The sequence below is a fragment of the Camelus bactrianus genome, chromosome 16 (genome assembly GCF_048773025.1).
Source record: "Camelus bactrianus isolate YW-2024 breed Bactrian camel chromosome 16, ASM4877302v1, whole genome shotgun sequence".
Lineage (NCBI taxonomy): Eukaryota > Metazoa > Chordata > Mammalia > Artiodactyla > Camelidae > Camelus > Camelus bactrianus.
Window position 1 is genome coordinate 8,249,480 of NC_133554.1, and position 12,607 is coordinate 8,262,086.

The 12,607-nt window shown below is 50.8% G+C and overlaps 1 protein-coding gene across 3 annotated transcripts in view; it reads right to left on the reverse strand.

Moving 5' to 3' along the window:
- Positions 1–7,935: 7,935 nt before the first annotated feature.
- PELP1 (proline, glutamate and leucine rich protein 1) overlaps positions 7,936–12,607 on the reverse strand; it is a 44,426-nt gene continuing 39,754 nt past the window's right edge. For 2 of the 3 annotated variants that reach the window (XM_074342343.1, XM_074342341.1), the window contains 10 exons: positions 12,421–12,550; positions 12,186–12,273; positions 11,638–11,738; positions 11,442–11,558; positions 11,182–11,329; positions 10,887–11,046; positions 10,159–10,214; positions 9,806–10,012; positions 8,197–9,672; positions 7,936–8,082 (listed from right to left, as the gene is read on the reverse strand). In XM_074342343.1, the coding sequence (XP_074198444.1) occupies positions 7,990–8,082; positions 8,197–9,672; positions 9,806–10,012; positions 10,159–10,214; positions 10,887–11,046; positions 11,182–11,329; positions 11,442–11,558; positions 11,638–11,738; positions 12,186–12,273; positions 12,421–12,550 (2,576 nt within the window). In that variant the 3' untranslated portion in view covers positions 7,936–7,989. The remainder of the gene's footprint in view (positions 8,083–8,196; positions 9,673–9,805; positions 10,013–10,158; positions 10,215–10,886; positions 11,047–11,181; positions 11,330–11,441; positions 11,559–11,637; positions 11,739–12,185; positions 12,274–12,420; positions 12,551–12,607) is intronic. The other variant, XM_074342342.1, reaches the window with a different exon arrangement.

Consider the following 12,607-nt stretch of genomic DNA (forward strand, 5'->3'; position numbering starts at 1 on the left):
AACATAGTTCCCTGTGCTATATAGTAAATCTTTGTTGCCTATCTGTTTTATGTATAGTAGTTTGTATCTATTAATCCAAAACTCCCAGTTTGTCCCTCCCTCCCTAGCTCTCCCCTTTGGTAACTGTAAGTTTGTTTTCTATGTCTGTGAGCCTGTTTTAATTTGTATATAGATTCATTTGTATTATTTTTAAACTTCACATATAAGTGATATATAGTATTTCTTTGACTTCACTAAGTATAACGTTCTCTAGGTCTGTTCATTACTGCAGACGGCAATATTTCATTCTTTTATGGCTGAGTAATGTTCCGTCTTAAGCCAATCATCTGTTGATGGGCACTTGGGTTGTGGTGAGAAAGGAAGAAGTAAATACTGATTCTAGCATCTGGTGCTTTAACAACTAAGCAGGAGTTAGCAGAGGTGTTAGAACCATGTCATGTATCAGTATCTGATTCATCTAATAAAAGGTGCATGGGTGTCTGTTGTACTGTTATTCTGTTAACCTTTCTACAGATTTGAAAACTTTTTTTAAATTTTAATGTAAAATGTCCTCCTTCTTGATTCCAATCACTTAGGTTTGGTGGAGTTCCCCAACCTTCTGTCCAGAATGCCTGTCCCCCAGACAACAGGCACTGCTCTCCAAAGCCCTGTATCCTTTTGTCTCCCTCCTATGCCTGCCCGCTCTGTACCTAACAGCTCTCTTGGGGGCTCCCACCATCCTCTGTAACTACCTAACAAACCCACTTCCTGGCCTTCTGCTATTTAGCTTCCTCTTCCCCAGGAGCCTGAGAAATCCTTGGAGATAGTGACTGGGTAGTTCTCACTGGGGTTCCCACCAGCACTTAGCATCATGTGTGGCCCCCAGAAAGTACGTTACAGCCGTCCTACCGCACATTGTGGAAGTGATGAGTGCGTGCGTGGCTCGATGGATGGAGGGAGAAACAGAGGAAGTATGTGGAATATGACAAATAAAAGCTAGTAACCTCCAGGCTGGGTGAGAAGAACGGAAATGATCCATGTGGAAAGAGGTGTTGAGTCTTGGTGTTTGAGACCCAAACCTGTGGCTTAAGTGCTCTGCTACCACATGGGAGCTCGCGAGACAGAGGGCCAGAGAGGTGAGGAAATTTGGAGCAATGGGTTCATGTACTGAGAAACATCAGAGCAGCGTGAGATTAGGGAGACTGAGGATAATCATGAAGCACTGAAAGCAGGCAGCTTCCTTTCAGACTCTGGATCACACACAGGATCCACTTACTATTTACTAATAATTCCTCCAGACCAAGCATTTTGCTGGGAACCACAGGGAGAAAAGATCGCCCAGCGCACGGGCCCCACCCAGAGGGCGCTGCGGCCGAGCATGTGTAGGTGGCAGTGAGGCTGCACACACACGTTTGGATACGGATTCACCTGGACCCCTGCAGGTGGAGACGGATAGTGGAAGCAGCAACCAGGCACGTGGGCTGGAGATCAGCGTGACCCCTGGGAGACAGGACAGGGAGCTGCCCCTGGGGGTCCACAGGATCTATGCTCTGATTGCTGCCCCGAGAAAGGTCTCTTTGGGGAGCAGAGGGGTGGGGACAGCACAGCTCCAGGGCGCCGACAGCCCCAGCCCGTTCTTTGTTGTCGCCTTCGGCCTTCTAACAGGGGCTGGGACAGTCTCCAGGTGAGATGAACGCAGGGTGACCTCTTCAGACGGCTGAGGGAAGAACAGCGTGGTGACCTCAGCCAGACAGGACAAACCCCGTGAGCTCGGTGTCTGCAGACACCTGTTAGTTGGAGAGGCCGCCTCAACCCTGGTCTCGAAGAGCTTATCAAGTTGTGGGTGAGGCTTGCTCGTCCCCCACTTTTGGCTCCGGAAGGGATGGAGAGGGACCACAGTTACCCATCTTTGTGACACCTCCCAGGCCCAGCAGGGATTCCTCCTCAGTTACTCATTCACTCAGTCATGGGTTCATTCATTCAAGGTTTACTGAGCCCCCACCTCAAACCAGGAATTAGGGACTGAAGATACAGCAGTGGACAAACCAAAACACAACAAAGTCTGCTTTGATGGTGCTTACCTTCTATTGGGAGATGACAAACTCCAAGTAAATTCATACTAAATAGTATACGTTAGGTGGTGGTAAGTGCTACAAATTGGGATGGGGGGGCGGGGGCTGAGGAGCAGGATAAGGGCGTCGTGATGGGAGATGAGCAGGGCGCTGTGATTTTAGCCAGGACGTCTGAAAACATCAGCTCTCTGCCTCTGTTACAGGCGGCCAGGGCCTGCAATCTGTCTGGGGAGCTCTGTGTCTCCCAGGAGGTTTTGACAGGAACCATCTGTGAGGCTGGGGAGCAGCCCCTCCCCAGCAGACAAACCAGGCAGAGATCACACCAGGAATGGAGCAGAGCAGGCTGTGGATGGAGATGGGGTGGTCAGAGCCTGCCCGTGGTCCTCACTTCCCCACTGTCTCTCTGCCCCTCTCCATGCAGAATCCTGCTCTCCCCCCTTCACTCTCCTGTAAAGGCTTCTGTTGCCCCTAAAATGTTGGTGTTCTCTGAGTCCCATACTCAGCCCACTTTTTCCACTTCAATCATGTTCCCTGGGATACCTGCCCTCTCCCAAACCTCTCTGCAGCCCCAGTGCCTCTCCTGAGCTCCAAACCCCACACATCCAGCTGCTCGCTTTCCTGGAGGAACTACTCAAAGTGCTCTAATTATCGCCAGATTGGGAGTTCCTTTAGAGAAAGAATAATATATTATTTCCCCCAATGCCTGCTATACCATAAGCACTCAGTAAACCCCAAACTATTCCTATCTTGGCTATAGGCCCTGCCGTTTGGGGGATTATCTATGAATTCTAGCTAGCTGTCCTCTCAAAGCCCCATCTCTAGGGGGTTGTAAGCTGTAAGGACACTGGTACTGAGTGACGGCAGAAGAGTCATCTGCTTCCTAGGAAAAGGCAGAAGGGCTTAGAGATTGCTCCCAGACAGGGCCCAGGCAGCCTTTGACAAAGGTCGCCAAAACTGAAGCCATTCACGACTACCAGAAGCAGGTCAAAGGCAGCCAGACCTCCCCATCCCTGCCCAGGACCACTGCCCAAAGTCACTCTTCAAGGTCCTCCACCTAAACCAGTGTTCAATGCCTCTCCATTCTCCCTGGCTCCAGCTCTCCCCCACAGGCTGCCAAGGCTGATGGAAAATAGAACAGATCACTTCCTCCTCCAGGTTAAACATTAAAGGGATCCTTGCCACCTAGAGAGCGAAGCCCAAACTCCGGATCCAGCTTTTCAAGCCTCCGCTAACCCATCCAACCTCGTCCCCAGGCTCCGTTTCATCACCTGCTCCAGGCCCCCCCACCCATCTCTGAATCCCCCTCTTTCTGCTAAGCCACAACTTCTTCCACTCCTGTACAATTGCTTGAGGAGCCCAAAGATAGAATTTTATAGAGATCAGAACGTGGTTCTACCTTGCAGCTTTTTAGAAATCCTTGTGAGATAATTCCAAATATATGCTAGCTTTCCAACTTTGTGGCCCACGAAAATTTGGTAAACAGATCTACATCCAAGTTAGTATGGGGATTCTGAGCAAGGTCTGCAACACGGCCCAAGAAATCATCTCCAAGATAACCCTGATCTGTTACCCTTTGGGTATGATTATTAAATGCTTGAATAGTTTAACTATTCTAATATTAAGGCAACATTTTCTCTACACTGGCCACAACTGTGAGATGCTGAAGACTTGCTGCAGTGAAGTGTTCCCTGTTTCCACGGCCATCAATCCAGAAACCCAGAAGGGCTAGTCTGACAGGCCTTTTCTGAACTGTGAACCCTTTCTGGCTCCTACCAATTATTTTTTCCCAAGGTCAAGCCAAAACACACCTTTTTTTTTTTTTTTAACTGAAGTATAGTCAATTTACAATGCTGTTTTCCTGGTGTACAGCATAGTGATTCAGTTATACATACATATATATCCTTTTCATATTCTTTTTCATTATAGGCTATTACAAGGTATTGAATATAGTTCCCTGTGCTGTATAGTAGGATCTTGTTTATTTTATATACAATAGTTAGTATCTGCAAAACCCAAATTCCCAGTTTATCCCTCCCTACCCTTTCCCCACTGGTAACCATAAGTTTGTTTTCTATGTCTGTGAGTCTGTCTCTGTTTTGTAAATGAGTTCGTTTCCCTTTTTTAGATTCCACATGTAAGTGATATCATATGGTATTTTTCTTTCTCTTTCTAGCTTACTTCACTTTGTATGACGATCTCCAGTTCCATCTATGTTGCTGCAAATGACATTTTTATTTTTTATGGCTGAGTAGTATTCCAGTGTGTGTGTGCGCACGCACATGCACACCCCCGCCCCCCCCCAACTTCTTTATCCAGTCATCTGTCAATGGACATTTAGGTTGCTTCCAAGTCTTGGCTATTGTAAATAGTACTGCTATGAACATTGAGGTGTATGTATCTTTTTGAATTAGAATTTCCTCTGGATATATGCTTAGGAGTGGGATTGCTGGATCATAGGGTAAGTCTTGTTTTTAGTTTTTTAAGGATTCTCCATAGGGTTTTCCTTAATGACTGCATCAAACTACATTCCCACCAACTGGCCATTTGTATGTCTTCACTGGAGAAATGTTTGTTTAGGTCTTCTGCCCATTTTTTTCATTGGATAGTCTTTTGTTATTATTGAGTATGAGCTATTTGTATATTCTAGAATTTAAACCCTTGTGAGTCACATCATTTGCAAGTATTTTCTCCCATTCTGTAGGTTGTCTTTTCATTGTTTATAGTTTCTTTTGCTGTGCAAAAGCTTGTAAATTTAATTAAGTCCCATTTGTTTATTTTTGCTTTTATTTCTATTTCCTCAATAGCCTGCCCTAGGAGAACATTGCTATAATTTATGTCAGAGGATGTTTTGCCTATATGATTTATAATGTCTTGTCTTATGTTTAAGTCTTTAAGCCATTTTGAGTTTACTTTTGTGTATGGTGTGAGGGAGTGTTCTAACTTCATTGGTTTACATGCGGCTGTCCAGTTCTCCCAGCACCACTTTCTGAAGAGACTTTTTTCCCTTGTATATTCTTGCCTCCTTTGTCAAAGGTAATTGACCGTAGGTATGTGGGCTTATTTCTTGGCTCTCTATTCTGTCCATTGATCCATATGTCTGTTTTCGTGCCAATGCTGTTTTGATTATTGTAGATCTGTAGTATTGTCTGAAATTTGGGAGGGTTATTCCTCCAGCTTCATTTTTCATCTTCAGTATCACTTTGGCAATTCTGGGTCTTTTGTGATTCTATATAATTTTTAGGATTATTTGTTCTAGTTCTGTGAAAAATGTCCTGGGCAATTTGACAGGGATCACATTAAATCTGTAGATTGCTTTGGGTAGTATGGCCATTTTTAATGACATTCTTCCAAGAGCGTAAGATATCTTTTCATTTCTTTAAATCATCTTTAATTTCCTTAATCAGTGTTTTATAGTTCTCTGCATATAAGTCTTTCACCTCCTTGGTCAGGTTTATTCCTAAGTATTTTATTTTTGTGATGCGATTTTAAAAGGGTTTTTTTTTTTTTTTTAACTCTCTTTTTCTGATCACTTCAGGACCTTCTGATTGCTGTGCCCTCTCTGGAAAACTCTTCCCCAGAACTGTGGTGCTCACCCCTCAACTCCTTTGGGTCTTTATTTCACTATCCCCTTCTCAGTGAGACCTTCCTTGACCACCCTACTTAAAACTGCATACACATATGCACACACACAAATGTATTAACATGGTAGATATATGAGTGGTCTCTGAATAATTCTTTCAAGGCCTGAGAATTTTCATTATAAAATGTTGAAAAACACACACACAAACCTATCCCTCCTCCTTTGTTTCCCCTGCACTGGTTACCACCTAACATACATTTTATTTTCTTATTTATCTATCTCACCTCCTGTGTGGAACTTACAAACCCTGTAAAGGGCTATTTTATTCACTGCTCCATCTCCAGCTTGTAAAACAGGTGCCTATCACTGTCCCAACGTTAAATTCCTGGTTTTTATACTATGCTATAAAGATGTAAGACTGGGGGGAAACAGGAGGAAGGGGGCCTTGTCACTCCCACTCCCTCTGGACTTTGCAACCTCCTGCCAATCTACAATTGTTTCATAATATATATATTGAGAAAACAGTACCTAGTACAAAACTGGTACTCAGTATTCATTGAGTGAACCAATCCCATGACTTAGTGAAATTATGTGTTTTGTATTAAGTGATAATATACTACTATTGTGTGAAAAATAGGATTTTTATACATATTTGTATGCACATACGTTACCTCTGGAATATATAAAACTGGTTATATGGGCTGCTCAGGTGAAAAAGAAATCTAAGTGACTAGGAAACAGGGGCAAGAAGACTTTTCAGCAAACCTTTCATACCTCTTAAGTTTTGAACCATGTGAATGTGTCATCTATTCGGAATACAATTTAAATTAGAAAATTTTCTGTTCTGGCTTCTTCCTTAGGGTCCATGTCAACTTGACCTATCTACAGTTTCCAGAATTCAGGTTCTTTCCATTTTTGAAAAATTATTATTGCAGTTTTCACACCTCTGTACCTTATTCCTTGCACTGGTCTGTACGTCCCCTGTACCTAAAAAACAAACAGCTATAAGACATTTTAAGAATAAACAAACAGGGAAATTTGAACATCACACTAAGGTGACCCTTCAACAACACAGAATTCAACTGCATGGTCCACTTCTACAGTTTTTTTTTCCCCCCAATAGTAAATACCAGTGCTACATGATCCAAGGTTGGTCAAATCCACAGACGCAGAACCACAGATACACAGGGCCAACACTAAGTCACGTGGATTTCGGACAGCTCAGAGGGCTGGCACCCCTAACCCCCGCATTCTCCAAGGGTCAGCTGTGTATAGTTCATACTATTGAATCATGGTTACTTTTCTTAGGTTTGATAGTGGTCTTGTGATTATGTAGGAAAGTGTCCTTAATCTTAGGAGACAATGCTGATGAGTTTAGAGGTGAAGGACCATGATGTCTGCAACTTACTTTTATGTGACCCCACAAAAACGTGCATAGATGTAACTGTACTGATTGGAGATGCGTGCAAGTGTAAACACAGGTCTATACGCAGGTACGTAGTTATACGGGGTAAAAACCAAGGTGGCAGATGTTCACTTGTAAATCTATGCAAAGGTTATGTGCTGTACTGTTCTTTCAGCTTTTCTGCAGGTTTAAAATTTTTCAAAATAGTAAGTTGGGAGGCGGGAGTTTTTTTTAAACTCCTACTATTTTTCAAAAAATTAGCTCAAATGTACCCCCTCAGAGGCCCTGCAGATGTGCAGTTGGGAAAGCCACTCCCCTTTCTGCATTTCCAAGGCACTTTACTCGTGGTCACACTTCAACAGTGACTGAGAAAACCAGGGCACATCTATCTCCAGTCTGTCCACCTCAGTCCCCTCCCACAGACACACCTCTGGGATCAAAAGCTGGCTGGGAAATGTGCGAAGTTTCCCAATTTCCTTTCCCGTAAGTTTCCGTATCACAGTCCCTCGGCCTGCTCTTTCAGACCCGAGGGCGGCGTGTGCACGTGTGTTTTCACACAGGTGCACTCACCAGGACACTTACTTCCCTAAATCTCCCACGTGCCCCCACACCTGGATCGCACACTCAAAAGCAGGTCTACTCCTTATCTTCTTAGCCACACAGGCGACCCAGCACACACTTAGCATCAGCGAGAGCAGCGGGCAAGAAGTCAAAAACGCTGACCTGCTGAACCACAGGACAGTCTGTTACCCCCGTAAGTCAGTGGTTCCGCTTCTGGACAGTGGCGTGAAGAGGACGACCATGGCCAAGTCTGGGATGCTACGGACACTGTGAAAAGCCCAGCAGACATCTGGGCTTCTAGCCGGGGACACAGTGGTGGCAAAAGGCAAAAGCAGCAGTCATTATACAAGGACATAACTTTATTGGAAACCAGGAGCAAGGGCGGAGGAGGGCTAGGAATCGGGCTCTGGGGCGGGCGGGGGATTCTCATCGTCGGGGGGGCAGTCGATGAAGTCAGCCAGCATGGCAGCTGTGTCATCCTGCTCCTTTCAGGGACAAAGACATAAGATTCTAGTCAGTCAGTCACACGTATGCAGAAGCATGGGTCAGGCTGGGGACAAACGCAGGCAGCTACCCCCATCTCCCTGCCACCCACTCACCTTTTCCTGGAGCGCTGCCGCCTCTGTCTCCATCTCCATTTCTTCCGCTGCTGACGCCTCTGGCTGGGGTGGCACCTGGTCACCCACACCCTCAGCCCCCTCCTCCAGCAGGGTCGGGGGTGCAGAGGGCTCTTCTTCACCAAGCTCCTGAGGAGATGGCACTGCGGGGGGGCTGCCCTCTTCCCCCTGCACCTCGCCCTGGGGAGGGAGCACCTCAGGGGCCAGTGTGGGGGCCGTCTCGGCCCCCGGCCCCTCTTCGGCCCCCGGCTCCTCCACTTCCAACAGCAGCCCGGGCTCTGGTTCTGGCTCGGGCGGCACCTTGGGGGACTCGGCAGGCGGGAGAGCCGGTGGCAGGCTCGGGGGCGGAGGCCCACCTTCCTCCACCTCTCCACCCGCAGGGCCGAACTCCAACTCTTCCACCTCCTCCAGCTCCTCTTCCTCCTCATCATCCTCCTCCTCTTCCTCCTCCTCTAATTCACCTTCTTCCTCCTCAAATTCCTCCTCAAACTCTTCTTCCTCTTCCTCTTCCTCTTCAAAATACTCTTCCTCATCCTCTTCCTCTTCCTCAAAGTCTTCCTCCTCCTCCTCTTCCTCCTCCTCTTCCTCCTCCTCCTCTTCTTCCTCCTCCTCATCACTGCTGTTGATATTAATAACTGTCAAATCTTCTTCCAGGGCTGGGGCGCCTCCCCCACCAGGGGTCCCTTCAGGGACCAACTGGGGTGGAGGGAGTGTCACAGGGCCAGGGACAGGAGGTGGGGGCGGGGGAGGGAGAGGCCCAGGGGTAGCGGGAAGTTCTTCAGACTCTTCCTTGGCTGGCACAGGAGGGGAGGCCGTTGGTGGCCCGGCTGGGGCTACAGGGGGCGGTGTGGTGCCCGAGGGTGGCGGGGGCGGCAGGGGTGGCAGCCCTTCAGGCACGATCACCACACTGTCATCAGAGTCGCTTTCCAAGGAGATCTCCACATCGGACGCCTCCTCCTTGTCATAGTGGACAAAGGCTGGTCTGGGCACTCTCCCCCCGAAAGTTTCATCCGGGGGTACAGTAGGTGGAGGAGTGCCACTAGGGGCAAGGATAGGGTCCTCATTTGAGCTTGCCCGGTGGTTCTCAGAGCCAGGAAGGAGCCGGGGGGGTACAGATACCAGGCCTGGGACAGAAACGCCTAAGTGATTGGCTGTGGCTGGAGGTCCAGGGCGTGCTGGGGGCATAGAGCCGACTGAGGGCATGGGGCCCGCCGAGGACACGGGGCCTGCTGAAGGCATGGGGCCCGCTGAGGGCATGGGACTGGCTGAAGGCATGGGGCCCACCGAGGGCATGGGGCCTGGGGGGTGAAAGGCTGGAGCCCTGAATGGAGATGGAGCCTCGGGAGGTGGAACTGGGGCAGGTGTGGGGCAGGCAGGGCCCATGGATTGCAGGGGAGGAACCCGGGGGTGGGTCAGAGCAGCACAGGTCACCAGTGCTTCTGAGCAGAAAGAGGAGACCTGAGGAGGGAAGAAAGGGCCAGAGTGAGCATCAAGGATACAGGCCTTCAGGGCACAGGGAGGGAAAGCCGACCAGCATCAGAAACGGGAATCCAGAAACCAAAGAGGGAAACTCAGCCCCGGCAGTAGTTACCTCCAGGCTGTCTTCTCTCTGGCCTAGCGAGAAGGCTTGCAGGGCACAGGCCAGAGGAGGCGGGCAGCGAGGAGAAGGAGCCAGCAGCAGAGCCAGCAGCAGGCGGTAGAGTTCGAGGCGGCAGCGGGCACTGGTGTATGGGGAGCTGCCGAGGACCTCACCCTGCTGGACGCCCATGGCCAGCGGGAGGACCAGATCATGCAGTCTCTGCAAAGGACAGAGAGCACTCCCAGAGATGTCACCAAGATGACCCAACCCTTCTCAGGGCCCACTCCCAGGTAGGGATGGACCCCCAGCCCGTGTACAGAGCAGTAGACCCTCCCCAACCTCCACGGGGACCAGGCTCCACTCACCCTGTGGGTCTCCTCCTTGATGAGAGGCCCGCACATGAGGACGGTCCGGCTGAGACCTGGGGAAGGAGAACGGTGTGTAAGAGGCGGGCTGCTAACACACCTCCGAGCAAGGGCTTCTGGAGCACACAGCCTGGGCGGGCACCCAGCTCTGCCCTGGCCTAGCTCGGGCCAGTCCCTGAACTGCTGTTTCCTCGACTACAGAACAGGGATCGTGAAAGCACCTCTACTGCATGAGGCTGCTGACAACATTATGTGAATGAGATGTTGAAGGCAGGACACTCTAAGGATGCATTTACTTGTCTGGGTAGAGCTGGACCTCCCTTCAAGGGGGCGGGCAGTGAACTATAGGGGACCCAAAGGAACGTCACTTCTGCTCCCAGATTAGCGACTGTGTTGGAAGCAGGAAGCCCCACTGAGGCCCGGGGAGTGTAAGCTCCACGGGCAGGGATCTCATCGTCTTCCTCCCCCGCCCTCCTGTACTAGAACAGCACTGGACGTGTACAGAGGATGCACAGACAAAGATAAACAAGACCCGTGACAACACCAGCAGCCCCCATCTAGCGGACAGCAGGCCCCAAGATTCCGCCTGCAGCCCTGGGAGGTGCATGGCTTCTCTGCAGCTTTGAGCTGGGTCTGCATTCTTCCTACACCCTCCACTTCAACTGGTTTGGGGCTATCAGTCCAGGCCACCCCAGCACTCCGAGGTGCAGGGCACAGGTCTTACCCACCTCTCAGCGCAGCCGCACACACATCGCTGTTAGCATTGCTGTCCCCTTTCCGGTGGCTGGGCGGGGCCATAGCTTCCCCCACATCCAGCTTTAGCTTCTTGGGGGCGCTGGGCTTTCCAGTCTGCAAACCTCCGTCAGGGCTCCCCCGGGGACTGCGCAGCTGGCGGGGGAGGGAAACATTAATCACATGCACAGGCGCACAGCAAGGCAGGACAGGGCAGTGATTGGTGAGGAGGCACATTTGGACAAGGGGCACAGATTGGGGTCCTGGGGCAGGAGCAGAGGCCTCGCTCACCTTGAGCGCATCAGCCGCGGGGGCAATGTCACTGAGCAGGTGTGTGAGCAGGGCCTCTCCCGAGGCTCCTCCCTGAAGCACTCCTGCCGAGGCCCCACACACCTGCACCCACAGCTCCAGGACAGCATACACCTTGGTCCGCACGGTGCTGTGGGGTGAGCAGAGGGCAGCCTGTGAATGGGAGCCGACGTGCCAGCTCATGCCCCTCCTCCCCTGCATCCCCTCACCCACCGTCTCCTCATTCTCTTCCTGATGGTCACCTGTAAGGCCGCTCCTGGCCTGGCGAGAGGGCATCCCTACCAATGCTCCAGGCATTGAGGACCTGGGGAAGCAGGCGGCTGATCAGGGCCCCAAAGCGCAAGAGCCGGCCTCCACACCTGGGGGTGAAGACAGAGCAGTGACCCCCGTTCCTAGGGCGTCCCAGCCCCCGCAGCACACCCTCCCGAGCCCACTCACGCGAGGATGAGCGCAGAGAGCAGGTCCAAGGCTTCCAGGTGGAGAGAGGGCAGCAGCAGCAACCGCAGGGGACCATCTCCAAGCAAGCTCTGTGGAGAAAACTGGCAAAAGTTAAGGAGGAGGGGGAGGAAGTGAAAGAGAACTGGAGACAGCACAGATCTGTGTGACTACATACACGTGTTCACGCAGGTGAGGAACCCACCGCCGAGCCCAGCTCTCCCAACAAGATCAACCCGCCATCCTCTCAGACAGACCCTGGGAGGAGGATGAGGGGAGGGATGGCTGAGCCTCTCAGCAATGACTCAGCTGACCCCCGTTCACCCTCCCCTGGGGAAGCATTGCTACAAGTGTTCCCGCAACACATGAGAGAATCCTCGCTGGCCTGCATGTATGTGTGGAACACAGGAATGCCGGCACCTGGACGAGGTAAGGAGCTGTCCGGGACAACCTTGGGACGGCAGCATTTTGGGAGCTGCAATCCCACACCACTCTCCTGGTTGCCCTGGGTCCTGGGTCAGGGTTGTGAACAGAGGTCAGGTTGCACTTACGATGTTCTTGGCACTGATGCTGAGGGTCCGGCAGATGACATCCAGGACCTCCTGCACAGGGACGGACACGGGAGCCCCAAACTCAGAGCTAGAGAGAATCAGAGCAAGGAGCCCCTCAGTGCAGGGACCCCAGGGGGACTCCACGCCCTCTACCTCCCTCCTCATGATGAAGACAACCCCCATCTCAGCCCCTCCTGCTCCAGGCCCTTGCTCTCTCCATTACTCACTCACACACCTGAGCATGAGGCCCAGGCAACGGGCCAGCCCGGAAAACCTCTGCCGAAGCTGGAGGAGGACATGGGCGTCACCATCTTCTGAGGGGGAAAGCAGCGTCTCCACCCCAGGGCCTTCATACTGCATAGGAGCTGGACGGGAACAACCACCTTTGAGCACCAGGCCTGTCTTCCAGCCTCTCCTCCTTC